The sequence below is a fragment of the Magnolia sinica genome, chromosome 8 (genome assembly GCF_029962835.1).
Source record: "Magnolia sinica isolate HGM2019 chromosome 8, MsV1, whole genome shotgun sequence".
Taxonomy (NCBI): domain Eukaryota; kingdom Viridiplantae; phylum Streptophyta; class Magnoliopsida; order Magnoliales; family Magnoliaceae; genus Magnolia; species Magnolia sinica.
In genome coordinates this window covers 73,065,798-73,092,763 of record NC_080580.1, presented here as the reverse complement: position 1 = coordinate 73,092,763, position 26,966 = coordinate 73,065,798, and the positions used below count along the sequence as shown (strand labels likewise).

The 26,966-nt window shown below is 39.6% G+C and overlaps 1 protein-coding gene across 8 annotated transcripts in view; it reads left to right on the top strand.

Moving 5' to 3' along the window:
• The window catches only part of LOC131253420 (probable methyltransferase PMT23), a 46,673-nt gene extending 25,645 nt beyond the window's left edge, over nt 1–21,028 (top strand). Inside the window, exons 7-10 of one of the 8 annotated variants that reach the window (XR_009175159.1) lie at nt 15,038–15,232; nt 15,573–15,779; nt 18,485–20,351; nt 20,592–21,028. Coding sequence is in view for 6 of the 8 variants with exons in the window: in XM_058254404.1 (XP_058110387.1) it covers nt 15,038–15,232; nt 15,573–15,777 (400 nt within the window). In the remaining 2 variants the exon portion in view is untranslated. Of the gene's footprint in view, nt 1–15,037; nt 15,233–15,352; nt 15,445–15,572; nt 16,105–18,208; nt 18,422–18,484; nt 20,352–20,591 lie in introns of those variants that run through there. The other 7 variants (XR_009175160.1, XM_058254404.1, XM_058254406.1 and 4 more) reach the window with 7 other exon arrangements.
• Nucleotides 21,029–26,966: the final 5,938 nt, after the last annotated feature.

Below are 26,966 nucleotides of genomic sequence, written 5' to 3'. Positions count from 1 at the left end.
ATTGGAAGTTCTATCCTTCCATCGGTCTAGTTTTAATTGATTTATGTGATTTCTTAGTATACGGGCATGTGATTTGGGTTAAATAAGATTTTATTTCCTATTGTTTACTCTTAATTACTTGGTAGGTTAGCATCTTTTGTTAATTGAATTACTTTATGGACTCTTTCATAATCTCCACGTTGTATGCTAGCATTAAATCATGTGTCCTGCGTCACAACGACTAATAATCGTATATCTTAATTGGAGACTTTCCTTTACGCAAACCCCGATAATGGGGAAGATGGTCAGTCTCAAGTGGAAGGTGTAGAGGAAGTTCACATGGGAGGATGTGGAAGAGGCCATGAGCAAGGTGTTGGCCATAATGTGGTGCGTACCCAGTCACCCCTTGGAGTGTGTCACGATTGTTATAATCTAGATGGACGCATTTTGAAAAGCATCAAGATCAAAGCCCCTAGCTTTGATGGTTGTTTAGACCCAAAGACTTTTCTCGGCTGGCTCGTGGACATGGACCACTATTTTGAGTCATATGAGATGTTTGATCACCATCGTGTGAGGTTCGCCATGATGAAGTTGGTGAGCCATGCTAAATTGTTTTGTACCAATCTTGAGCGCAAGCTAGAAAGGTTTGGACAAGACCCGATCTCAAATTACGTCGAGATGAAAGAAGCACTAAAGGAAAAATATCTTCCACTCTCATAGTGCTAGAAATTATTGGATCAATGGCAATCCCTTTGCCAGGGAATGCCCATGATGGATTACATCCCTAAATTTGAAGAATACATGATGTGATGTAACATTGAGGACCCACTAGTGACTCTTTCTCGTTTTAGGATGGGTCTTCGATCCGATATTCAACGCGAGCTGCTCTCTCATGATGTTGCATCCTTGAGCATGCCTATCAGTTGGTGCAAGAACTTGAGCAGTACTTAAAATCGCAATTTGGGAAATTGTTTGACTCCTGTGATTCCAATGTTAAGACTACTCCCCAGGGAACTAAGTCTAACTTTGGGAGCCAACCCAAACCCTTTGCTAGCACTCAAAGTAACCAAAATGGCCTTACAGGTAAAGGAGTCGCCAATACTAGTTCGCGAGGAGGCAAACCCACACAATGTTATAACCGTGAAGGATATGACCATTTCACTTAAGAGCATAGTGTGCCGTAAAGGCCATTACGGGACTATTAAAGGCCGTTATGTAAAGGTAACGATGGCAACCATTACACGTTATAGGGTCGTAACGGCCGTAACTGCCGTTATGGAAAAAAAAAACCCGTAATTGCTGTTAACGACACGTTACATCCCCCATAAAGGCCATAATAGCCCCGTAATGGTCTATTACGAGACATATACATGTTTTTCATTCTTTTTAATCAACATTACGGGGTAGATATAGGTTTTTCGGGGGGTTTTTTCAATAAATAAAAAAAATAAAAAAGAGAGACCATAACAGCCGTTATGCCCCGTATGGTAAAGGTAACGGTGGTGGCCGTTATGGCCACTGTTACTGTTATGGAACACCTTGCTTACGAGTGTCCCATAAAAGATCGAACTGAGGCCCTCATGATTGGAGAGCATGGTGTAGATGAAGATGACTATGGTGATTGTGAAGAAGAAGAATATCACCCTGTCATTGGTGCTAGTGATGAAGAAGACGAGGAGACCGTACCATTTGCACTTGTTAGGTGCGACTTAGCTCAGGCTAAGGAAATTTATGATTGGCGCAGGAATACCATTTTCTATACTTTAAATGTAGAGAGAAAAACTGCACAGTGATCGTCAATAGTGACAATTGTACAAATGTGGTCACTGGAAGCACCATTTCTTGTTTGGCATGAAGCCTAGTCCTCACCCTCAGCCCTATAGAGTTTCATGGGTTGATGCATCTTTAATGCAAATCTCCCAGTGTTGTCTTACTATCGTCTAGTTCGTATCTTATAAAGACTCGCTGTGGCGTGATGTTTTGCCTATAGATGTAGGCTACATCTTGGACATGCCTTGGCTCTTTGATGGTGATGTAACAATATTCGGTCATTTGAATGTTTGTTCCTTGGCGCATGTGCGTAGATAGTCGGGCCATCAACAAAAATCATGGTCAAGTATCGGTTTCCCATACCGTGACTTGATGCTATGCTAGACATAATAGCGGGTGTTACGATTTTCTCAAAAATAGACCTCAAGAGTGGGTATCACCATATACGTGTTTGCCTAGGGGATGAATGGAAAATGGCTTTCAAAATGAAGGATGGGCTCTACGAATGGTTGGTCATGCCTTTTGGTTTGACTAATGCTTCAAGTACGTTCATGCATGTGATGACACAGGTGTTGAGGCCCTTTATATGAAAGTTCTTGGTGGTATACTTTGATGATATTCACATTTATAGTACCTTTAGAGAACTACACCTCCACCATTTGAGGCAAGTTTGTGGGATCTTGAGGGAAGAGAAGTTATATGCAAACCTCAAGAAGTGTTCGTACATGTCAGATAGAGTTTTCTTAGGTTTCATAGTTTCATTAGAAGGCATGTTTGTGGATCCCAAGAAAATCAAGGCCATTGTGAGTTGGCGTGAACCGCGGAACATTCATGAGGTATGTAGCTTTCACGGTTTAACTACCTTTTGTTGGCAGTTCATCAGATGCTTTAATTCCATTATGACCCGCATCATAGATTGCATAGAGAAAGGAGAGTTAAAATGGACTAAAGTCGCGTCAAAAGCGTTTAAGGAGATCAAGGGCAAGATGATAGAATCATGCGCCTTCCTGACTTTTCTAAAGTCTTCGAGGTTACTTATGACGACTCTGGGGTAGGTATAGGTGGAGTACTTAGCCAGGAGTGACACGCTATTGCTTTTTTTAGTGAGAAGTTGAATGAAGCAAAGCAACGATATTCTACTTATGATAAGGAATTCTACGCGGTAGTTCAGTCCTTACGTCATTGGCGACATTATTTACTACAACAAGAGTTTTTCTTGTTCTTAGACCACGAGGTCGTACGTCATCTTAACTCCTAAAAGAAATTAAACCCAAGGCATGCCAAGTGAGTTGAGTTTCTTCAAGAGCATTCGTTTGTACTGAAACATGAGGCTGGGGTCAAGAACAAACCTATTGATGTCCTTAGCTATAGAGTGACAGTACTTTAAGAGTTTGAAGTAACGAATATCCCATGTGTCCAGACTTTGAGAAAGTATATATGTCATTTTTGGATGGTTAGAGGAATGATAGTGGGTTGTCCTGATTAATAGCTTTCTATTCAAAGGAGTCTGACTCTGCGTTTCCCGTACATCCCTACGGGATTTCCTTGTTTGGGAGCTTTACATCGATGGAGTAGCCGATCATTTTGGTTCTAATAAGACTATTGCCCTTGTAGATGATATGTTTTATTAGCCAAGTCTCAAGCGAGATGTAGCTAAAATTATAGGGCAATATCGAACATGTCAGCTGGCAAAGCAGAAGAAGCAAAACACAGGTTTATATACACCTTTGCTAGTGCTACACACTTCGTGGCAAGATCTTAATATGGACTTTGTACTTATGCTTCTGAAGACAATCAAGAAGCACGATTCCATTTTCGTGGTAGTGGACCGTTTTTATAAAATGGCCAATTTCCTACCATGCTCTAAGTCGTCCGTTGCCTCTAACATCGCGAAGCAATTCTTTGCAGGGGTGGTTCGTTTACATGGTTTGTTGAAAACTATCATGTCCGACAGGGATATTAGGTTTATGAGTTAGTTTTGGAAGACACTTTGGCACATGATGGGCACAAGATTACAATTTTCATCGGCATGCCATCCTCAGACTGAAGGTTAGATAGAAGTGGTTAATATGAGTTTAGGGGAACCTGTTATGGTGTCTTATGGGTGACCATACCAGGACTTGGGATGTAGGCTTACTCATAGCCGAGTTTGCATATAACAATTTAGTCAATAGGTCAATATACATGAGTCCCTTTGAAGTTGTTTGGTTATAAGTGTAAAAAACCCATAGACCTTATTTCCATGTTAGTCTCCCATAGGCCATCAGAGTTTGTAGAAGCATTTGCACGCCACTTTTATGACTTGCATACGAAGATCAGACAACAGATTAATGTAAGTAATGAAAAATATAAGAAACTTGCCGACTCTCACCATAGGTTCAAAGAATATCAGATAGGTGATAAAGTGATGATAAGAGTAAGGCCTTAACAGTTTCCACAGTGGACCTATAAAAAATTACAAGCCCGCAGTGCTGGACCATACAAGATTTTGAAACAATTCGGTTTCAATGCGTACTTGGTAGATCTTCCACCTAATATGGGTATTAGTGCTACATACAATGTGGAAGATCTTGTGCCTTTCCAGAACCCCTCTTTGGACCCAGATGATGACACACCCGACTTGTCCCATCATCCATGGACCATACCTAACCCCTCTTTCTAGCCTCCACCACCTTTACCATCCATACCTACGAGCAAAGAGGAGATAGATGATATTTTGGACGAGCAGGTGGTTTCCAATCAACATGGGGGCTTTTTGAAATATTTAGTCAAGTGGAAACATCGACCAGTCTCAAATTGGACGTGGATCATAGATGCAGATATTCAACGACTTGACCCAAATCTTCTAGAGCAGCATCACAACTTTATTTTGCTAGAGGCGAAATCTTCTCAGTCGGGGAGAGTTGATGAGAACATCCGGCCATTTAGAGTATACTAGAGGAGGAGGAGGAGATCGACCCAACCTTCACTTTTTTATTTTTATTTATTTATTTATTTTTTTACACACGCTCACACACACTCACGCTGTGGTGGGATTTCACCACCTATGGATACTCGAACCTTTGACCAGGTGTTGAAACTCCTAAGAGTCTACCACCGGAGCAAGAGTAAGGATCCACCCAGCCTTCACTTTGGCTCGATGACTTGTACATAGGCTCGGGTGGGCTGCACTGAGGCGTTAAAGACCCCACATGCATGATCTTGCATCTTTGAAGACCCTGCACTAGGAAGATGCATGTTTGCTGCTTAGTTGAAGAGTCTTGACTATTGGATCGTGAGGACACGATGATTAGACCGTTGGATCGTGTGGATCGTTCGATTGGATGGTTAAATCATTGTGATACTTGATTATTTTGATCATGAGTGTTTGGATTAGCATATCTTATGTTTTTGTTGATTATTCATAGCTTAGGATTAACATATTTATGTTTTATGGCATCATAGGACATGTGGGACGTTTTTATTTGAGGGGCATTATTGTAAAAATGCATTATTGAGATGATAAATAGTGGGGGACGTCTAGCCCTAGCCCTTAGATTTTGGAATGAAAAGCTCTCTTTTGTTTAGAAAAAGCATCCTTTCTCATGTGAAGTGAGAATCTCTTGTGAAATGAGGCTATTTTGGTGTGAAGCCTATTATCTTATTCCTCTACATTCTCGACAATCGAGGTATTTTCTTCTACTTTCTCCTTCTCCTTCTATCTCTTCCCTTTTCCTTTTGTTCTCAATCAAAACTCATCTCCATCGCATCCAAAACCACCTAAACCTAGCCCATTCAAGCCATACAACTGTATGGACCAATCCCCTAGACCGTACGTCCGTACGAGTGTGACAATACGGCCAACCCTTCCTCTCTCTCTCTCTCTCTCTCTCTCTCTCTCTCTCTCTCTCTCTCTCCCCCTCCCTCCCTACCTCTTAATCCTTGCTCATTTTTCCCCTTTAAGATCCCTAGTCCTAAGCCTATAACCCCAACCCAATACCCTAGCTCTCAAAACTCTATTTCTCCACAAACCCTAATTTCCAAATCCCCAAATTTTCTAACCCTAGAATTGTGTCAAATCTGCCAATTGAATGAGAACCATGCCTATGCTAATGTGAGAGTTCCAATCTCTCATTGGGCCTTAGGTTTTTCATGCTTGTGTGAGATTGTGAATTTAACGTAAATCTGAATTTTATTGCCTCTTTGGTACTCTTTTAATCATGGTAGGATAGCATGTTATTATATTTAATTTACTTTGATTAATCTGTTAAAAATCTCCCGCATCCAAATAGTTAGATCACACGTCCTGCATCACACCACTACCTACCGTGTTTTGCGTAATCACTGCCTTCCAGCAATAGTTGCGGCCCGCCGGACATCAGCTGATGCATTCGACGCATCCTTCTTCCCCATTGATGGTCTGATTTAGACAGAATGCACTGCCATCCGATCATCTTGTCCACTGCCGGCTCTATCAAGTATCCACTCTGTTTGACCATTCGATCATCTCCATGTTTCACGATCTCTAGCACCCATCTCGGTCAGATATGTCGCTGCCCATCCACCCTTTCCACTCGATGGGTGTTCCAAACAGACCCAATAACTGACCATCAGCTTTCATCTCTGACTGGCACCATATCTGACCAGCTTCATTTACGCCGTACCTAAACGACCACCGCACCACCTACCAGCCTTGCCTCCAAACCACCATCATCGTTCCTGTCAGCATCAGAAATCTCCACTAATCCCAAATCCACCCGCATTTGCTCCACCACCATCTTATGCAACGGTTCATGCAACCCTGCTTTTAGCAACAAGGAGCTTGAGTACCCCCTTATCTATTTTAGTGTTCCAATGCTCCATGAGTGTCCGAATTTAGTGCATCATTTGTATGGTCTGTTTGGTGTGTCATTTGCAATACCTCTATTTGTATTTTGTGTGGTACTGGTGCTCCGAGGGTGCACCAACTACATGCACAGTGTCTAGGTTCTACCACTGTCTATCCCATCTGACCGAGATGTTCCCTTGTATCCTATGGATCACCGGGCCTCTGAATGGCAACACTAATGTCATCACCTATCATGTGCCAATGATTGGATCCATATTTGTTGTGCTAGCATGCCATTTCTGTGCCCGCCAAGGACTGCTAACCCATTGTTTATGCTGATATTTCTAACTCGAAATTTGGAAAACTTGGTTGAAGCTTCAAACTTGAAAAAGTTGGGAAAATATGCCATTTGCATATGGAGTATGCTATCGCATACTTGCATAGTGGATCACATACACATGTCATACAAATGTATGCCATTGCTACACATCAGGGTTGCATATGCCATTATGGCATATGGGATCCAGCTTGACAAAATTGCATATGTGATTGCACATTCGCTTTCAACAGAGCTCAAGCTATTTGCAATCCCGAGAATTGAGTGGGGGAGAGGGGAGGGGAGTCGGACAAGATCTCCGCTAAGGAACTTACTGTGAAAGCACCATTTGCTCGAGGAACCCATATAGGCTTATCTCGGCCATTGCTAGGTAAGTCTATGTGATGCAGGGTGACTAACCTCTTGCTCTAAAAGCTCGAACCGATAGAGTGTGGCGAATCAATCCCCTTATCTCATAGCCCAAGCCTCACTTCACGTGGGTTAGGCCCTTGGCCGAACCCCTTTGTGGGCCCCACTTCACATGGGTCCACTTTACATGGGTCTCACCTAACACGAGCCACTCGCCTCACACAGGCTGCCTATCCCGAGTGTGCCCCTGAGCCACGGTGCTATCAATCTGTAAGTCTCCGAGATTATGCTTGAACTTGGGCACTAGACAATCAAATCACCAAACTTTTGAAACACCTGAGCCACGGTGCTATCCTTGTAGACCGCAATTTCAAACTGATCCCTGAAGTCTTTGTAATTTCTGGTAAAAGAGAGAAGGCAAGAAAAGAGAGAGAAGAAAGAAAAAGAATGGAAAAGGGAAAATAGAGGTTTGAGTTGGACCTTCTCATCCCCTTTCTTTTATTCACATAAGTCATAAAACCAAAATACTAAAAATACTCCCTACTTGATGCAGTTTACCACATAAACCCCTGAGAATGTAAAACATACGTAAGGGGAGGAACTAAAGAATAGAAAAGGAGGATTAGGTCGGCCACGTGTTCATACCATTCATATTAATCATCTTTAATAATCTTCATACAGCAGATTCTCAAGAAGCCACACATCCTTCTAGAAATGAACCTTGTAGAAATCTACTACTTTGAAATGGAAAATACTTGCACAGATTGCATGGTCCCAGGAGATGGCCACTAATGAGATCCTTCTCCAGGATACAGAATTTATTTTCCAATCATTGCTGTCATAGCCATACCTCGCTGCTAGGAGATATCGAACCTCCTCAGCCAAACCAAATTCTCCACCACCATTTACATAGGAAAGCTATGTTGCCAGATCCAATCTTCTTAATGCCTAGGTCTCCTGATCGGTGAGGCTTGCAGATAGGCATCATCATTCTATAGAAGAATTTTTTACATAGACAACATTCTCTACACCACCTTGATGGGGCACGCATCAACTATAGAATACATATTGGAATGCTACTCAACACTGCTTCAATTAGCACATTTCTCCCAATTTTAAACCACAATGTTCCAATTTCCCTGAATCTTAACCCTAAACTTTCTAATATCCGTGACTCCCCCGAATTCCCTAACTACAAATCATAGTTTTACTAAAATTCCTAAAATTTCCAAACCTAAAAATTCAAAATTTCAATACGCAAGTCTTGTAATCTAATCGTTCTCCCCTAAAATCCCCAATTTGTCATCTATCTCTTGTATGGCACAGATGGAAACTCAAATTGCTTTTAAGAAGCCCAATGATAGAAGAAATAAAGCAAGAAGATCTCATGAATTTATAAAAAATCTAAGAAATTTCAGAGAGGGGGTAAATATGCTCCAAGGGGTTTATAAGACGTCATTAAACTCTCAAATGGATGTTGACATATCAAAAGTAACATTCTTTGAGGTATCCAAAATAGTATGTAACAGTATTATGCAGGTGGTAGCCTGGGAACACCTATGTGTTGGACGCTAGGTGCATGCCTAGCACCAGGCAAGCACAGGTAGCGCAGTACGCTTAGGCATGCACACAGGTGCACGCCCAAAATGTCTTTGATTACACTGGTTCAAAATTGACATGGAAAAGGTTCATGTGACTGTGTAAATTAGAATTTTCTATACCATCTCATGGGGCATATGGGGTTTGTTAATAGATGGAGATAAGGATCAAAGCATGCTTCTCTTCTGTATGGCTTTCTTTTTAGTCAATGGAAGCCCTAAAAGGTTCTTCAAAAGAAACCATGAGATCCATTAGGGGGCCTGCTTATCTCCCCTCCTGTTCTCCTTTGTTGCTGAATGTCTAAGTAGCATGCTGAAGAAAGCCTTGGATATTGGTCTGATTCTGGGGGTGCATATTTCAAATGATAGTACTAGAGTTTCTAACTCCCACTTCGCTGGCGGTGCCCCCTTTTTTTTGGTGCTGGTTTTTTGGTAGAAGCTTAAAACATTTAGGAAAAATTCTTCAATGCTGTGAAATTGTTTCTAGGTTAAGGGTTAATTTCTTCAAAAGCAGCATATCTGGTTTCAATATTCACAGCTCGGAAGTTGATCTTATGGCTCAAAAAGCTGTCTGTGGTATTGTGGCCTTTGGTATAAAGCATTTAGAGGTTCCTTTCTGTGTGGTCAGACCATATATTGAAGTTTGGGATTCGGATATAGAAAAGTGCAACTGAAATTTGGCAAGAAACATAAATTTCTATAATCGGGGAGTAGAATAATTCTGATCAAATGCTTTTTGCTAGTGTGCCACCGCATCTGCTGTCTCTTCTGAAGCGCCCTTCAAAGATAGTTGTGAATATTGAATCTACTATGAAGAATTTCCTGTGGAACAAGAGCAATGATCACAAATTCTGTTCGTTTGCTTAGAAGTATGTAAGCCTATGAGTGATGGGGGTCTTGGGATAAGAGGCATCAATCAGTCGAATGATGCTCAAGTATTGTTAGAGAATCGGTGCTGGGGAGGATTCTGACCTCCTCAGGAGTATCCTCATTTCAAAGCATGGTTTATCGATTAATGGGTGGGATCTGAATTGTGCAGGGAGTAACAGATCAACAGTTGGGAGTGCCATTTCTGCAGTGTAAGTGTATAACTGATGCAAGACGCATGCATGTGGCTAAATAAATGAGTGAGATTAATCAGTGATTTAATGTATATAATTAAAATTCACAAACTACACTAAATCATAGTACATATCAAGAGTCGAGCATTTAACTATGAGCAGTTCAAGCCACATGTAATAACTACGCAATGCATGACAATTAAACACTAATCAATAGGATCTTATGGATGTAGAAACATCCAATTAGCATAGGAACTAATTTTAAATTCAAAACGGAAGCTAATACTACCTAGGGTTTAGGTTTATCTAGGGTTCATGGGATTTAGGGAAAACTGAAATTAAGGTTTAATTTGATTGATTGGTTAAGGATTTGGGGTTTTTTTTTTTTTTTCGAGTCCTAATTCATGGGGATTGTAGGATTGGAGGGTTAGGTATTTGGGGATTTTAGGCCAATTAGGGTAATTAGGGACCCAGGGTTTAGGGGATTTGGGAAATTTGGGGATCTAGGTTTTGGATTAGGGTTAGGGTTAGGGATTTGAGCGGGTTTTGATGGGGAAACAAAGGCGAACAAGGAGGGGTGTAGGGCTGACTGTATAACCTGCTACGTTGTCTCACACGTGTGGTTGTACGGTCACACGTGGAGGGTTTTAGCTAGGATTTGATGATTTTAAAGGTTTGGGTTAACATGGATGATGAAAGGAAGAAGATAGAAAGGGTTTCGAATGGGTATAGATCAAAGGAAAGAAGAAAGAGATGAAAGTTTGAGAAGAATACCTTTTGAGCAATGGGAAAAGAGAAGATGGGACGATAAAAGGAAGCTTCACACCTCCGTTGAAGAGGAATGGCTTCACACCAAACCTACTAGCATTAGAGAGCAAATCACTCCCTAAACTGAAAAAATGTAACATAAATGGTCCATAATGTAAAATAAACTATGAAATAAACTCTAAAACAAATTTACGCTCTCAAATGGCGTATGTATCATCCATCGGGCCCCATGGGTGGTCGCGATATTGATCCGACGGTGATGATGGTCCCCGATCGCCATCCAACAGTCAAAATGATGTATCGATGAAGAACAATAGCCCAATACTCCTCGGGATGTAGCTCATGATGATTAATTCTAGTGGGCTCTTGTATGGGTCGTCTAGCCATAAAGATACCGGTGCTCTCCACCTCATGCACACTCAGATGGATGGTGTGCAGATGTCCTCATCAATAACCCCAAATTTTTGAACCATATCAGATTCAGGGTTGTCATGGGCAACATGATTTGGTTATGGATAGACCAGTGGTGCTGCGAGGAGCTGCTTTGTTGGATATTTGACAGGTTGTGTGCTGTGATTTTTAGCAGGGGAGCAATGGTTAATAATTTCTATCAGCCATCTAGGGGAAAATTAATTTAGGGTCAATCTTTGGATGTGATCTCAGACACAAGGTGATTCCTTCACTTGGTTAGTTATTGCTTGAGGAGGGGTGTTGATAGACGAATTTGGGATCTTGAAGTTGATGGATGTTTTTCAGTTTGTTCTTTCTTTTTGGTGCTTGTCTCTGAGCATTGTCAATTGTTATCTTTTTACTGAAAGCTTTTGGTTTACAGCTACGATTGAAAATTAGCGCCTTCTAGACAGGATGCCCGCCTTCATAAATTTTTTATCCTGGACCATCTAAAGAATAGGGAAATCTCGTTGAATGGGTGCATCATGTGCTGTTGTTAGGACAAATTGGTGCAACGTTTTTTAATGTGCAGCCCTTTTGCATGGCTTGGATGGATGACCATATTTGCGTAGTTTGGAGTGGTTTGGGTTGTTCTGAGATCTGTTGGAACACTTTTTGAGGGCTAGTGGATCATCGCCTTGGGACCTGTTGGTCCGCATTCTCTGGAACCTAGCCATTCATGCTTCTCTTTGGGCATTGTGGCTGGAAAGAAACTGCAGAACTTTTAAGTTGCAATCAAGCTCACAACTCAAAAGTTGTAAGGAAGTTTTTTGGGATGATTGTGGATAGGGATAGGCAGACAAAAGAATGAAAACTCTTCCAAGAATCTGGCTTAGCTAATTGCAATGCAATTTTATTGTGCGGATGGAAGGATTTGAAGGTGGTGGAGAGCTGAAGTCCCCCTGTTGGTTTCTTTAAACTGAACTTTGACAGGTGCTCCATGGGGAATCTTTGACCTGCTGGAATTGGCACCATTATTCATAAGGATCAGGGTGCTTCGCTCGATGAATTCCCTGGGCCGGTAGGGTGCTAGATTCAAATTATGCTGAAGCTGCTGACCAAGGTGAAATTAACTATACTGCTGATCTCTCTCCAATTATTACTGAGGACGATTTGATGAAGGCGATCAGGTGGGCCACCAAGGGACAGCCTGTGGAAGATTGCCAATTTGATAGAACATCTGGTGGATTTGTGTGCCTCAATTTGGGTCTCCTTTTCCCATGTGCACTGCAAAGCAAATTTAGAGGTTGACCGTCAGATAGTTGCTCAAAGCATGAAGTGAAGCAGCAATAGATTGGTACAGGGATCTTAAAAGCATCTGTTTCAAAATGTTAGCAAGTATAAATATCTAGGAAGTGGGAGCAGGAGTGGCACTTGACTAGAAGTATCATACAACAATGGACTGTTTGCAAAAGAGATAGCATGGGACACATGTTGTATGGTGGTTCTTTGAGTGTTTGGCTTAGGGCGGCAATGGGTCGTGTCGGCCCACAGGTCAATGGCCTGACCTGCTTCTAAGTTGGGTTTGGGCCCACTTGTGGGTTAAGCTTGGGCCAAAATGGTAGCCTATTTAGATTAATGGGTTAGGCTCGGGTTTAGGCCAACCCGAACTGACCCACCCATATATTGAATCAATGGGCTGGGCCAAATGACCTGATCCAACTCAACCCGAAACAAAAATATCTTTGGTATAATTTTGATCCCTAGACCTCGTAGACTTTTTAGCAATTTGTTTACCATTTGTACCACAACAATTGTTGTTGTTTTTGTGTTTATTTTGTTTCTTTTATTAAAAATTTAGAGAACTAATGAATTCTTCGGAATTCAAGTGGGCCCATGATTTTGGAATCCAGACCATTGGTTTGTTAGATCCACCGTGGATGGGCTATGCGCGTGTAATAGTGACTTCCATACACTAAAACTCCAAGAAGAGCTAAAAAACCTAAATGAGGGATTGCAATTAGTATATGGGTCAATTGAGCCTGACCCAACTGCAATTAAATGGGTAGGGTCAGATCGGGTTCAGGCTCTAGAAATTTTAAGCAGGTCGGGTTGAGTCACTAGGTAATGGGTAGCGGGTTGGGTTGGGTTAGGGCCAAATTTAATAATAATACTAATAATTACTACTACTAATGCTAATACTACTACTACTACTACTACTAATAATAATGATAATTATATAAAAAAACCTCCCGTCGAATAAAAAAAAACCCTCATGCTTAAAGAGTTATGATGTGTTGGAATTCCTTTGAGCCACACACCTTTAAAATGAATGCCCATTGTCAAGGTGTTCCGTATCCATTGCGATACAGTTGCAAAGACTAATATGTATAGACAATGTTTTAAATATCGTTATCGCGTAATGTATCACACCCTTGGGATATGGAAACATATCGGTTATCACATGGGATATATCGGTTGTATTGCGTAATGTATCGCTGTTGTTGGGAAACATGGGAACATTGGGAAATTGGTCGATTTTTTCAATGAAACATCAAATATTGTTGAAAAAGACATCAATACACTTAAAAATCAAACATTACAAAAAAGTGCACATAAGAGGGGTTTCCTTTGTATGAGGTCCTAATATATGCGCTTTTCAATTAACTTGATGCAAGTATATTCAAAGTCTATTCATATAATTTATAAACGTAAGAAGACATGTATGGAAACACAAGCAATATATTCAAAAGCAAAAGAAGAATCACTAGATCAGGTTACATACATGTTTAATTTTGTGGTTGGATACAAAGATTGCAACTGATTTGTGAGAAATTGAGAAATTTCGATTTTTCTCAATTTTCCGCAACTTGACCCATCTTCCCCAAATCTCAAAATCGAAGTTCCAAATCTATAATTTTTCATGGAAAACATGAAGAATAATAGATTTGTAACCAATTGACACTGGTTTAACGTGATTTACAACAAAAACATGGATTGAAAATCGAAAATGCTCACTAGATTGAATAGGTGGGATATATCGGCACTATCTGTGCATTTCATATCGCACAGGTGGGATACAGGATATATCGTGGGATGTATTGGCTGATATCGTCAATATTTAAGACACTGTGTATAGGTAATAGCTATGACTAACGCTATACGGGGGCGAAATAGGGCAGCTGGTTTTTTGAGACCGTATAGGCCATTACGAGGGCCGCAACGGTGGTTACGGGGTGTAACGACCGTTACCCACATAATGGTTGAAAAACAACTAGTTTTAAAAAAATTTTAATCCATTTTTTTCTTCAATTTTCACTTTTCTCATTCGAAAAACCTTTCTAAATTATTGTGTAGCAGATTTCGACCACTCTTACTATTGTTTTTAGGATTAAAACCATAGATTGAAGCGATTTGAGCGAATAAAAGCTTTGAAGACCTTTGTCAAAAAATCGAAAAAAATGGTATTTATGCATTTTTCCGATTTTTAGTTCTAATGCTTGATTGTGATGTATAAATATTAGAGACATAACTATGTTCATAAATTCACTAAACAACCAGATACAACACTCTCACCAAAGAGTGGACCGTTTGCTCTCATAAACATGTTAAAAAAAAAGAACACATGTTTGGAATATTTCTATTATTCTGGATTTTCTAAATATTTTTCTAGAATTTTTTGGGCAAAAAAGAAATTTCAACCGGTAATGGTCACTACGCCCCTGTATTAGTAATGGTAGTGACCGTTATGGCCACCGTTATCGATACGGAATACCTTGCCCATTGTTTAAAAGTAAAAGCTCTAGTGATGTGCCCACAGTTGCTAACACATACTGATAACTTTTAATAGTTATATTTTGTTGTGAACTAGAATTCCTTCGACTGAAATGCCTCTAACATGAATCCTCATTGTTTAGAAGTAAAAGCCATGATTACATGCCCTCGCACATATTGATGGTTTATTTTCTGCTCTCATCAGATTTGCTGCAGCACTTGTTAGCCAACCTCTTTGGGTCATGAACACTGTACCCGCTGACGGGCCAGATACTCTACCCATTATTTTTGATAGAGGATTGATTGGTGTTTATCATGATTGGTGCGAGTCTTTTAACACGTACCCTCGAACTTACGATCTCCTCCACTCCAGTTATCTCTTTGGGAATCTTACACAGAGGTAAAAAATAAAAAATGCAGCTGCCACATTTTAGGCTCCATGTGGATGCATTATTGAATTGGATTGCAATAATTAGTCCAATAGAGTGGAAATGATCAAATTGTATTCACCTTTTGTTAGCATTCAAGATGAGGACTTACCCTCAAAATGCGGCTGAATTAATTTCAAGGTGATTGCAGTTTGTAGTCCAATCCCTCGATATTAATACCAAGGTATTGCAATTCGATCACGTTTACTAAGTTGAACTATCATTGCAGTTCAGCTTAGTGGTTCATCGAAACATGGCCTTAATCCTAGTGCTTGAAAGCTATATGGTATGAAGAGATTTTGCTTCTTGCAGGTGCGACATTATAGATGTAGTCGTTGAAATGGATCGGATTTTGAGACCTGGTGGTTGGGTTTTGGTCCAAGACACCATGGCAACGATTGAAAGGCTACATCCCATCATGCACTCACTGCACTGGGATGCCACTATTCATCAGCAGCAGTTTCTTGTCTCTAGAAAAGGTTTCTGGCGTCCTGCTGGTGGAGGATCTCAAACTTGAAGGTGCCTCTCTCCAACTGTGTTATCCCACGTAAAGTCGATTCTTTCATCATCATCATGCTTGTAAAAGAAATTCTTTTTCTAGCCTACCATTACTCTAGGGTTCTTTTGCATGGCGACAAGTCCATGTTTGATTGTTTTAGTAACATTTGATTCTCTTTGCATTCTTGGGTTAATACTGCAAATCTGTCTTTAATGAGTCGGTTTGTCATAACAGTTTGCCCCCTCTATAGTATAATGCTTGGTCTGCTACTTGCAGTTGATTGTTATAGAAAAAAAGAAAAAATAAAGAAGAAAGAAAAAGAAAACCACTCTGATTTCAAGATGATATTTGATGACCAGATGCATTTTAAACCACAAATCCAAAGCCTTGTTGTTAGAACTTATGACTTACCTCTTGAATCTTACATTTCAATTCAAATCTTATGGAAAAAGATTTGAACTTTTATGTTCAATGCCGTTCTCTGAAAAACCTAATTGAAACCTACGATCTATTGGTACACCTTATGACTCGTAACTTGAGTTCAATCTTTTGATTCAATAAAAAAAACAAGGATCATGATGGTTGTGTGCAAAACTATGGCCTATAAAATAGCTGTTTGGTTTCCTTATTTTTAGTTCAACAAGTTATTTGGGGCCTTCTAAAGCCTAAGGGCCTGTTTGGTTACACAAAAAGTTTGGTTACACAAAACGTTCAATTCAGGAACTTTATTAATGCTTTACCATAGTTTGTCATCCGCCATTGGGCACTGTTTCCAATAAAATTGGAGTTAGGGCTATCCAAAAAAGTGTCCGTTAGCTTGTATAAGCCAGTCTGGATAACTTGTTAGCCTGCTATCCATAAAGTACACGAAGGGGCAGTTACTCTGTATGCATGCATGTCATGTGTTACATGCACCACTGTACCACCTCAAGCACCCCTCATGTACCACCCTGCTCTTCAAACAACCCACATGTTCCACATGTGCTAATATCAATCTACATATGCCCTACATGTCCATATATATGCCAATAGGTCAAATGCGTATGCAGTGTTCGAATTATCTCCGATATTATCGAAATATCTCCGATATTATCTTTATCTCCAGCTTGGCGATACCGATAACACTAGTAGTGATATCGATAACGCTGGCAATATAAAAAATTCTAGGTATCAGCAATGTATCGCTAAGTATCGCCAACGTATCAATATCGCTATTGTAATCACCAATATTTTCAATTACGTAAATTCTAGGCGTCACTTGTATTACCAGTGCATCAATATCGCCAATGTATCACTAATATTTTCGACTATGTAAATTCTAGGTAATGCTTGTATCACAAGTGTATCGACGATATTTCAATAATATCGCCAACGAATTGATATCATTTAAATTTTGTTTATTAGAAAACTTTTTATTTCAATTTTTTTTTTTCATGGGCACATGGTTGTATGTAGTGTTCAATTTCTCATTGATAATATTGATAATATCTCGATATTATCGATATCGTAACACGTGCAATATTGAGACCACAATCTTCCATTTCCTTTGCAATTGTTGATGATTTCTTGGTGAAATATCATGTGTTGTTGATATTTTGCAACATCGATGGATGTTTGGATGGACGGTTGGATGGTTAAATATGCAGGATGGGATGGTTGGACTGATTTCCTAGAACAACGCATATGCTTTTAAGGCCCCATTAAATGGAAACATATTATGTATGCATTCTTTTTACAATATTTTTATTCCTAAATATGCAAATATGTACATTTTAACATCTCCTGAAGTTTCGCTAAAAATTCTACCATTTTCCTATGTTTCCCCGCTTCTCCGGTTATCAGCAATATCAATATTGTTTCCATATCCCTGGCCAACGAAACTTGTAGCGATACCGATACTTCGAACACTGTGTATGACAGCCACTCGTGCTTATCCGTCCATCCCTTACAACAGAATAGCCTATCCAGACAAGCCTCGACTGATGTGTCTACAATAGCCTATTGGACAGAACTTTGATTGTAATCAGATGAGTCTAAAATAACCTCTCTCGGGCTTCCATTAAGAATTTGTGAGGCAGTTGAGCTTTGTATCTTTTCGAAATACACCATACATGGATAACTCCGAAATACACCCTACATGGATAATTCCAAGGATGGTGCTTATATTGGGGATGAAGATGTTGACACAACTGAAGTTGATTGTCTGGCATAGATTTATATTTAAATGTTTACCTTTCATTCATTTGAGGCTTTTAGTTTTGGAAGTTGGAAGTTCCAAAACATGTATATTATTTAAGGGTGCATTTGGTTGCACCAAATATCGTGATATTTCAAGATCAGTAATTCTAAATTTGGTGCAAAGTTTCATGATATTTCATGAAATTTGGTGCAACCAAACACACCCTAAACAACAACATGTAATTTATTGTTCTATGTGTTGATGTTTCAGATATGCCTTGATGTGGTTATGATGGAAGATAGAAGATCCAATCGTATCCCATTTCCTTATATTATTATTTCATTTTTTTCTACATTTTTATAAACCAATCATAAAAGCTCATGATCTTGGTGTTTACAGTGTATGATCTATGATCTCAGCTCGCATACAATTCTTAGGATCTGATATGACTTTCAAAATAGTCCGAAGCTAACTGCCATACATGTGCAACCAAACACACCCCAAACAACAACATATAATTCATTGTTCTATGTGTTGATGTTTCAGATATGCCTTGATGTGGTTATGATGGAAGATAGAAGATCCAATTGTATCCCATTTCCTTATATTATTATTTCATATTTTTCTACATTTTTATAAAACAATCATAAAAGCTCATGATCTTGGTGTTTACCATGTATGATCTATGATCTCAGCTCGCATACAATTCTTAGGATCTGATATGACTTTTGAAATAGTCCGAAGCTAACTGCCATACATGTGCAACCAAACACACCCCAAACAACAACATATAATTTATTGTTCTATGTGTTGATGTTTCAGATATGCCTTGATGTGGTTATGATGGAAGATAGAAGATCCAATTGTATCCCATTTCCTTATATTATTATTTCATATTTTTCTACATTTTTATAAAACAATCATAAAAGCTCATGATCTTGGTGTTTACCATGTATGATCTATGATCTCAGCTCGCATACAATTCTTAGGATCTGATATGACTTTTGAAATAGTCCGAAGCTAACTGCCATACATGTGCAACCAAACACACCCCAAACAACAACATATAATTTATTGTTCTATGTGTTGATGTTTCAGATATGCCTTGATGTGGTTATGATGGAAGATAGAAGATCCAATTGTATCCCATTTCCTTATATTATTATTTCATTTTTTTCTACATTTTTATAAAACAATCATAAAAGCTCATGATCTTGGTGTTTACCATGTATGATCTATGATCTCAGCTCGCATACAATTCTTAGGATCTGATATGACTTTTGAAATAGTCCGAAGCTAACTGCCATACATGTGCAGCTAACTGCCATACATGTGCAACCAAACACACCCCAAACAACAACATATAATTCATTGTTCTATGTGTTGATGTTTCAGATATGCCTTGATGTGGTTATGATGGAAGATAGAAGATCCAATTGTATCCCATTTCCTTATATTATTATTTCATATTTTTCTACATTTTTATAAAACAATCATAAAAGCTCATGATCTTGGTGTTTACCATGTATGATCTATGATCTCAGCTCGCATACAATTCTTAGGATCTGATATGACTTTTGAAATAGTCCGAAGCTAACTGCCATACATGTGCAGTAAACTCCATATCCTTTATTTTATTTTTTTAATCTCTTGGTCTTATTTTTACAGTATTGGTAGCTGTCACAAGTAAGAGGTATTACTGTACAATGCTCAGGCTGAGGGTTTCTACGTCATGCTTGACTTTTCATTTTGTACAATTGATGGGTCAATGGTTCAATGATCTGAACCATTTAACCCACTGTGGATGGACCACGTGTCGAAGCACAGGTGGGAACATCCTAATCCTTCAATTGGTGGCTGGAAAACGGACAGTAAAGATATAGAATAGAGCCACAGTCCACATTCAAAGTAGAAATGGCCAATGATTTGATGGCATCTCTCAATCTGGATGGTTTTGTTTCATGACCTATCCATGTTGGGGCCATCATATCAATGTCCTGGATTAGTGAACCCGGTGTGCCAATTGCACAAGCCAAGAACCCAAAACTCTCCATCTCATCATTGTATACTATTATGGCAAGTAAATTCAGGCTGACTGTTTTGGAAGAGTTCCATGCAGGACCAAAACACATGGTGCTACGTTGTCCTCTGAACATAGGTTACCTCACATGCATGATCAAGATCCTTTTGGACCCTGCGCATGCTTGATTGGTCATGTGGGGTAGCAAAAGGACATCATGCATTGTTGGTACATTGTCAGCCCGCACATGTGATGGGTATTCGTGTTTGATTCTGTTTCCTGCCCATTACAATGTTTTTACCATGATTATATATGTGGCCCAGTGTATCAAATCACCTGCAACTAAGATGGGATATTGGACCCCAAATCAGGGAGAAGTCGGCAATCTATAAGGTTAGAGGAAATCTGGAAATCTGAAAAATCTTGAAAAAAGAACCTTCTTTTTTAAATTCGAAATCATTTTAACTTCTTGATTAGTAGTTTTGGAACTATCTTTCTCCATTATATTTGTTGGAAAAGGAATGGACTATAATTTTGTGGTATTCTGTTTTACAAATAACTAGCTCTATAGTGGCAATTTGCTATGGTAGTTATCACTACGCCTTTCTTGAAAATTAGTTGTTTTGGTGGTAGGTTGCTTTCTCTAAACTATCATTAGCCATTTTGGTGGGCCATTGAAAGAAGATAAAAAACACCTACGTTTGATGATTGATGTCTACTGATTTGTCATCGTGCATGTGACACACTTGATAACACTACTGAAAGGAAATGTGAAGGACAATGATCCGACCAAAGTAAAAGAGAACGACAATGACATTTGGAAGAGAGTGTGACGAGCATGAGAGATGGTATTTTTTTTTTTTAATAGCGTTTTGGATTTTACACTCCTTTTTAGGTTGGGATTCTATTTGGATAAATTATGGTTGGTTAAGTTGTCCTTATTCTTTTTGGTATCCTTCAATGTGCTTATTATTATTATTATTATTATTTATGTTACCAGCAAGGGTTAAAATCATATTTTACCCATGCCCGATACCTAAAATGTATCGGATGACATCCTTTTTTTTTTTTTTTTTTGGTTTTATTTTTAATAAAAAAGCAGTCTCAAAGTCCATAAGATGTTTTAAAATGTGTAAATAGACATTTTAAAACACCTCTCCCTCAAATATTGGAATATAATATGTGAATCGGGAGGTCATTAGTGCGACCATCTGTATTGTGGGGCACTGAAACAGATACACATTGAGTGATTGGTATCGCTTTCAGATGATGCTTTAAACCTTGGTCAGTGGCTGTTTTAGGTATGTTATAAGTTTGCAGCTTGTTCAGAGGAGTATAAATTGCAGTGTTCTATGATCGTACCTGATTTCCTTTCCATGCTTTATTATTTTTATTGATCCACACACACTTCTCAATAGCTTTAGAGAGGAATTTCACTAACACTCGAGGATAAACACCATGTGGTAATTGAATGTCGTAATGCATGGCCTAACAAGCTACAATGCCTAAAAATATAACTAAAAATTAACCCAATCAGTTCGATGAGAACTTCTGCAAAATGGTCGATAAGATGATGCATTGAAGGTGGACCCATCACACGCCTCTCCATTATATGACATTATCCCATACAATACCCAACTCATGTTTGGGAATATGGGTTAAAACTAATAAATGAGAATTAAAACTAAAACTTATGAATTTAAGTTTATTAGTGTGAAATGATGGTATCCAAACCAAAGTCATTTTCAACAAGTATGGACTCTCTTGTATGGACCGGACCATGTGATGGATTCCAACTCCTTTGGTTGAACTAATTGGATGGAGTCGTCAATCAAACGCCCTGTTTTCATCGACTGAACGACATTTACCACTTTGTTCAAACGAATTTGATTAAAGCCATCAACTAAATCAAAATAAGATGTAATCTTTATGCCTGTTTTCATCGACTGAACAACATTTAGGGGCTGTTTGATTTTTCATTCCATCTGTAAATACAGGAAATAACTAATTATTACTCTTTTCCCTTGTTCGAAAGCAAGGGGATATTTCTGTCTCCCAAACTGGTCCGAAAAGAGCTGATTAAATGTGGGCCCCATCACGATATATACATGCCGTCCATCCTTTTTATTGGGACATTTTAGGGCATGAGTAAAAATGAGGCAGATCCAAAACTCAAGTGGCCCACATCACAGGAAACAGTGGTCTTAAAAGGTTCATCTTGGAGAGCTGTTTCCTTCCGAAGGCCCACATTGATGTTTATTTGTCATCTAACGTGTTCATAAGGTCACATAGACATAGATAAGGAGAACACAAAAATATCAGCTTGATCCAAAACTTCTGGGGCCCTAATAAGTTTTTAACGGCAGGCATTCAATTCCCACCGTTTCTCATGGTGTGGTCGACTTGAACTTGGATCTGGCTCATTTTTAGGCTCATGCCCTAAAATCAGTTGGTGTAACGGATGGACCGTTGATAAGCCACATACCAGTGGCTTGCTTTTTGGGATTGGGCTTATTCTCTTTGTGGCCCAAGAACTAATGAAAATGGGCTCGACTGTGCTGGGAGCCCAACAAGCGCATGACATCCCACCCTGGCTGTTGCAAGCTTAGATGCTTATCTAGTGGGCTGGCCCTTAAGTCTATCCCACCGTTGATATCCTGGCCAAAATCGATCAGGCTGATTTGCTCATTACGTGGGGGACACTCATATGAGAAATCGATGGTTAAACTGACCAACTGTCCACATTCAATGTTTCAGATTCACACACGTGCCACGATGGTACATCTCGTGTTAGCTAAAGTAGAATTGGCATTCCTTTGGCTGGAATTCGGTACATACGCATGCACATAGCCACTTTACATTTCCCACTCTGTGATCATTCCTAAATCCTAACCGTCAAAATCGTTCTCCAGCCCACGTGGAACACCCAAAATCAGAGTGGTTGAACAATTATAAACTACGGTTTATAGACTTCTCTTGTTGAATTTGAACACTAATCTTTGCTTCATTTGAACCGTCCATTCATCGTCACTAAACCAGGAGTTAGGATAGTTCATTTAGTGTGAAATTTCTATCATGAAGGATACAGAGTTTAGATTGAGATGTATGAATGTATCACGTGGTCAGTTATCTGTTGTCAAACTCTGCTACGTATACAACATAGCCCGACGAAGAGACCTCGGGTTCATGCGTTGACACTACAGCGCAGCTGTGAGTGCCTCGATAGACATGAGGCCATACTGTACAGTTGGCATGCAGCTGAACTCCAAACCGTCCAAATGGTGGGACCCACTCTAGATTGATTAGAAATTGCTGAAATCTGATTGGTAGACATTTCTTTTGTCACTTTTGGAACGTTTACCAGTAATCCTTCTCAAAAGGGTCCCACGATTTGTGGTTTGAGGTTTTTGGACTCTGGACTTCAGATGCATGCGACGTGTGGGGTAGGAAGCCTCACCTGTAGTACTTCTCATGGGCTGCGCTGTCTCCCACCCTCTGTTACTTGTCTGCTACTTAGATTTTTTTTGCTATGCCTACAATCTTGCATATTCCTGCACATCCACACGTAAGAGAAAGTGCCAAATATGACATGTGTGCAAGATCTGGCTTTTCATTAGGTGGGTCACGCAATAATAAGTGGTCCGGAAGAATAGTTGGGGTCAGATCCTCTAGAGCGGTGGTAGTAGATGAGAATTTTTACTAATTAGTTGCGTATGGCCCACCTTGGTCCATGTATTGTGTCCATCCAATCTCCCAAAGTTGCCCTAACGTTGAAAATGGGACCATCGAAGAGAAGGTACGAGAAAAACTGAGATATCCTTTAGTTAAAAACGCTTTCACACACGAATGCGGATTGCCTACTGACTGCCTACCCACGCTGTCATTATCTACTGGACGGTCATGCATGTGTTTTATCCATGCCGTCCATCCATTTTTTTTTCCAGATCATTTGATGGTGTGAGCCCAAAAATGAGGCGGATCAAAATTTCATACGGACCACACCACTCACCAAAGTTTTGGATGAAGTGATATTTGTGTTTTCTCTTTTGTTCAAGTCCGTGTGACCTAATCAACAGGATGAATGGCAAATAAACATTACGGTAGACTTTGGATCAATGTCAAATAAACATTGCGGTAGACCTTAGTTTTTAATGGCGATTGTTCAATCATCACTGTTTTCTTGTAGGGTGGTTCATTTGAGATTTGGATCTGTTTCATTTTTGGGCTCGTGCTTAAAATAATATGAAAAACTAGATGGTTGGTGTGGATAATATATATATATATATATATATATATATATATGTATATATATATATATATATATATATATATATATATATATATATATATAGAGTCATGCTCCCCTGCACATCTATGCACGTGCGCACCTTTGCACACGTGCCATAGTTGTCTAATCTGAACGGTCCATGTGATGCGGAATCCCGTGAAACCCCATATGAATAATTTTCACCCCGATCTAAAATTCTGTTGAGCCATAGCAAAGAGAAATGCAAATCATGGGAGGAAACTGTTTTCATCATTCATGGCACATCAAAGTTTTAGATCAAAGTAAAACTTGGGCCCGGGGGGTTTCACGAGGTCTTGCTTCACATGAACGGTTCAGATTTTGGATCCACATCACGTATGATGGGTTCTCAAAAAAGTTCGTACCTAGTACGTACGAATTGGTTCGTAGGTGAGCGTTTCCGTGTGTGTGTGTGTGTGTGTGTGTGTGTGTGTGTGTGTGTGTGTGTGTGTGTGTGTGTATATATATATATATATATATATATATATATATATATATATATATATCGGAACGCTCACTTACGAACCAGACTATATACGAACTTTTTTGAGAACTCATCATATCTGATAAATCTTGAAAATTTGAACTGTCCACATGAAGCAGAACCTCATTAAACCCCTAGTACCAATTTTTACTTTGAACCAAAACTTTGGTGGGCCATGAAAAATGCAAACAATTTCTTTCCTTGATTTGAATTTCTCTTTGCTATGGCCGACCAGAATCTTAGATCAGGGTAAAAATTCACCTTAGGGTTTCATGAGATTCCGCATCTTATGGACCGTTCGGATTCGACACCCATGACACGTGTACAAAGGTGCACACGTGCATAGGTGCAGAGGTAAGCATGCCTATATATATATATGGGAAGAGTTACTATGCGCTCCACCACATGAGTCCGTCCCGTGAGGTCGAGCAGTGTGGGCCCCACCGTGATGTGTTTCGAACATTTACCCCATCAGTCAGATGCACCATTCCATCGTGGGCCTAGGTCTCAAAAATCAAGTCAATCTGTGACTTGTGTGGGCCACACTACATACAGAAGTGGAGAGGGGCCATGCACCATTAAAACATTCATAATAATTTTTTGGGCCCACCGAGATGTGGTTTGCAAATCCAACCCATCCATTATGTGTGTCCCACTTGGATGAGGGTTCAGACCAAGTTTCAGACACATGTAAATTTCAGGTGGGCCCCACTAAGTGCTTTTATATGTTTTAACGGTGTCTTCACATGATTTTAGATGGTATGGCCCATCTGAGTTCTGTATACGGCTGATTTTTGGGATGTCCTATAATTTAAAGGGGACCCATCAAATGCACGGTGTTGATGGTCGACACGCATCATGGTGGGGCCCACACAGCTCGACCTCACCGGAGCTTATCGTGCGGTCGAGCGCATGGTACCTTTTCCCTATATATATATATATATATATATCGTGATGGCCCACAGAGCATAGCACCGTACGCTAGCCACCTCGCTACTGGCAGTGTCAGTAGGCAGTCATCGTTCCACATACACCTATTCCATTTCTCTGGATACCGATCGCATCCCAATAATTAGGCCAATCAAATCCGGTAGCGGATTGCGTCCTGCCTCTACCTCCAAGATATTCCGTTTAGGCAGGGCTTTGTGGGGCCTACCGTGATGTATGTGTTTTATCTATACCATCCATTCATTTTTTTCAAGATTATTTTAAGATATGAACTAAAAAATGAAGCAGATCCAAAATTCAAGTGGACCACACAGTGGTGATTGAACTCCCACCATTAAAAACTTAATGTGAGTGGCGGAACTTTTGGATTGATCTGGTATTTGTGTTTTCTATTCATCCTGATCTGTATGACTTTATGAACAGGTTAGATAGCAAATAAACATCATGGTGGTCTTAAGGTTTCAAAGTTTTATTATCACCTCTGCTAGCTGTGGTGCGGTCCACTCGAGCATTGGACCTGTCTTAAATTTTAGATTCAATAACTTAAGATGTTCTGAAAAAATGGATGGATGGAGTGGGTAAAACCCATCCATCATGCTCGGCCCTACGGAGCCTCTGCTGCGACGTGTTAAGCATTTAATGCTTCCAGGCACTGGCCAGGACGCAATGGGCTTTATCAAATCGTCGGTGTATAGAAGACAATGAGCCACCACCTAAAATATATATCTCAAACATTGCAGGCGACAATTTTTAGCTGCTAAACTAATTTTCTGAATGCTCCCAAATTTTAGTATTTAAAAAAAAATATAGGAAGGCATTTGAACTAATGATAGGGATATTTTGGTAATTTAAGGGGTTACTTGATAATCCTTCACTAAGATTTTTCAAGCAATAAGCCTTCAGACATCCCAAATTTCACTAGTTCCATGTCACTCTATGTTAATATATAGATCTAACTTGTGACTATATATATATATATAGATCTAACTTGTGACTATATATATATATATATATATATATATATATATATATATATATATATATATATATATATATATGGACAGCATCTCTCTGCAGGCTCCGCACTCCTTTTTTAACTTCCAATTTCTCAAGTCTAATCTCTCCTTGGCGTTCCCTATGCATGCTCATGAAGGAGAAATAAAGAGAAGAGGAAAAGAAGATGAGGAGAGAGAAAAAATGAGAGTGGGACAAATGAGCGGAATCCTCTGCAACACTTGTCATAGCACCACCTTAGACACCCATGCCGATC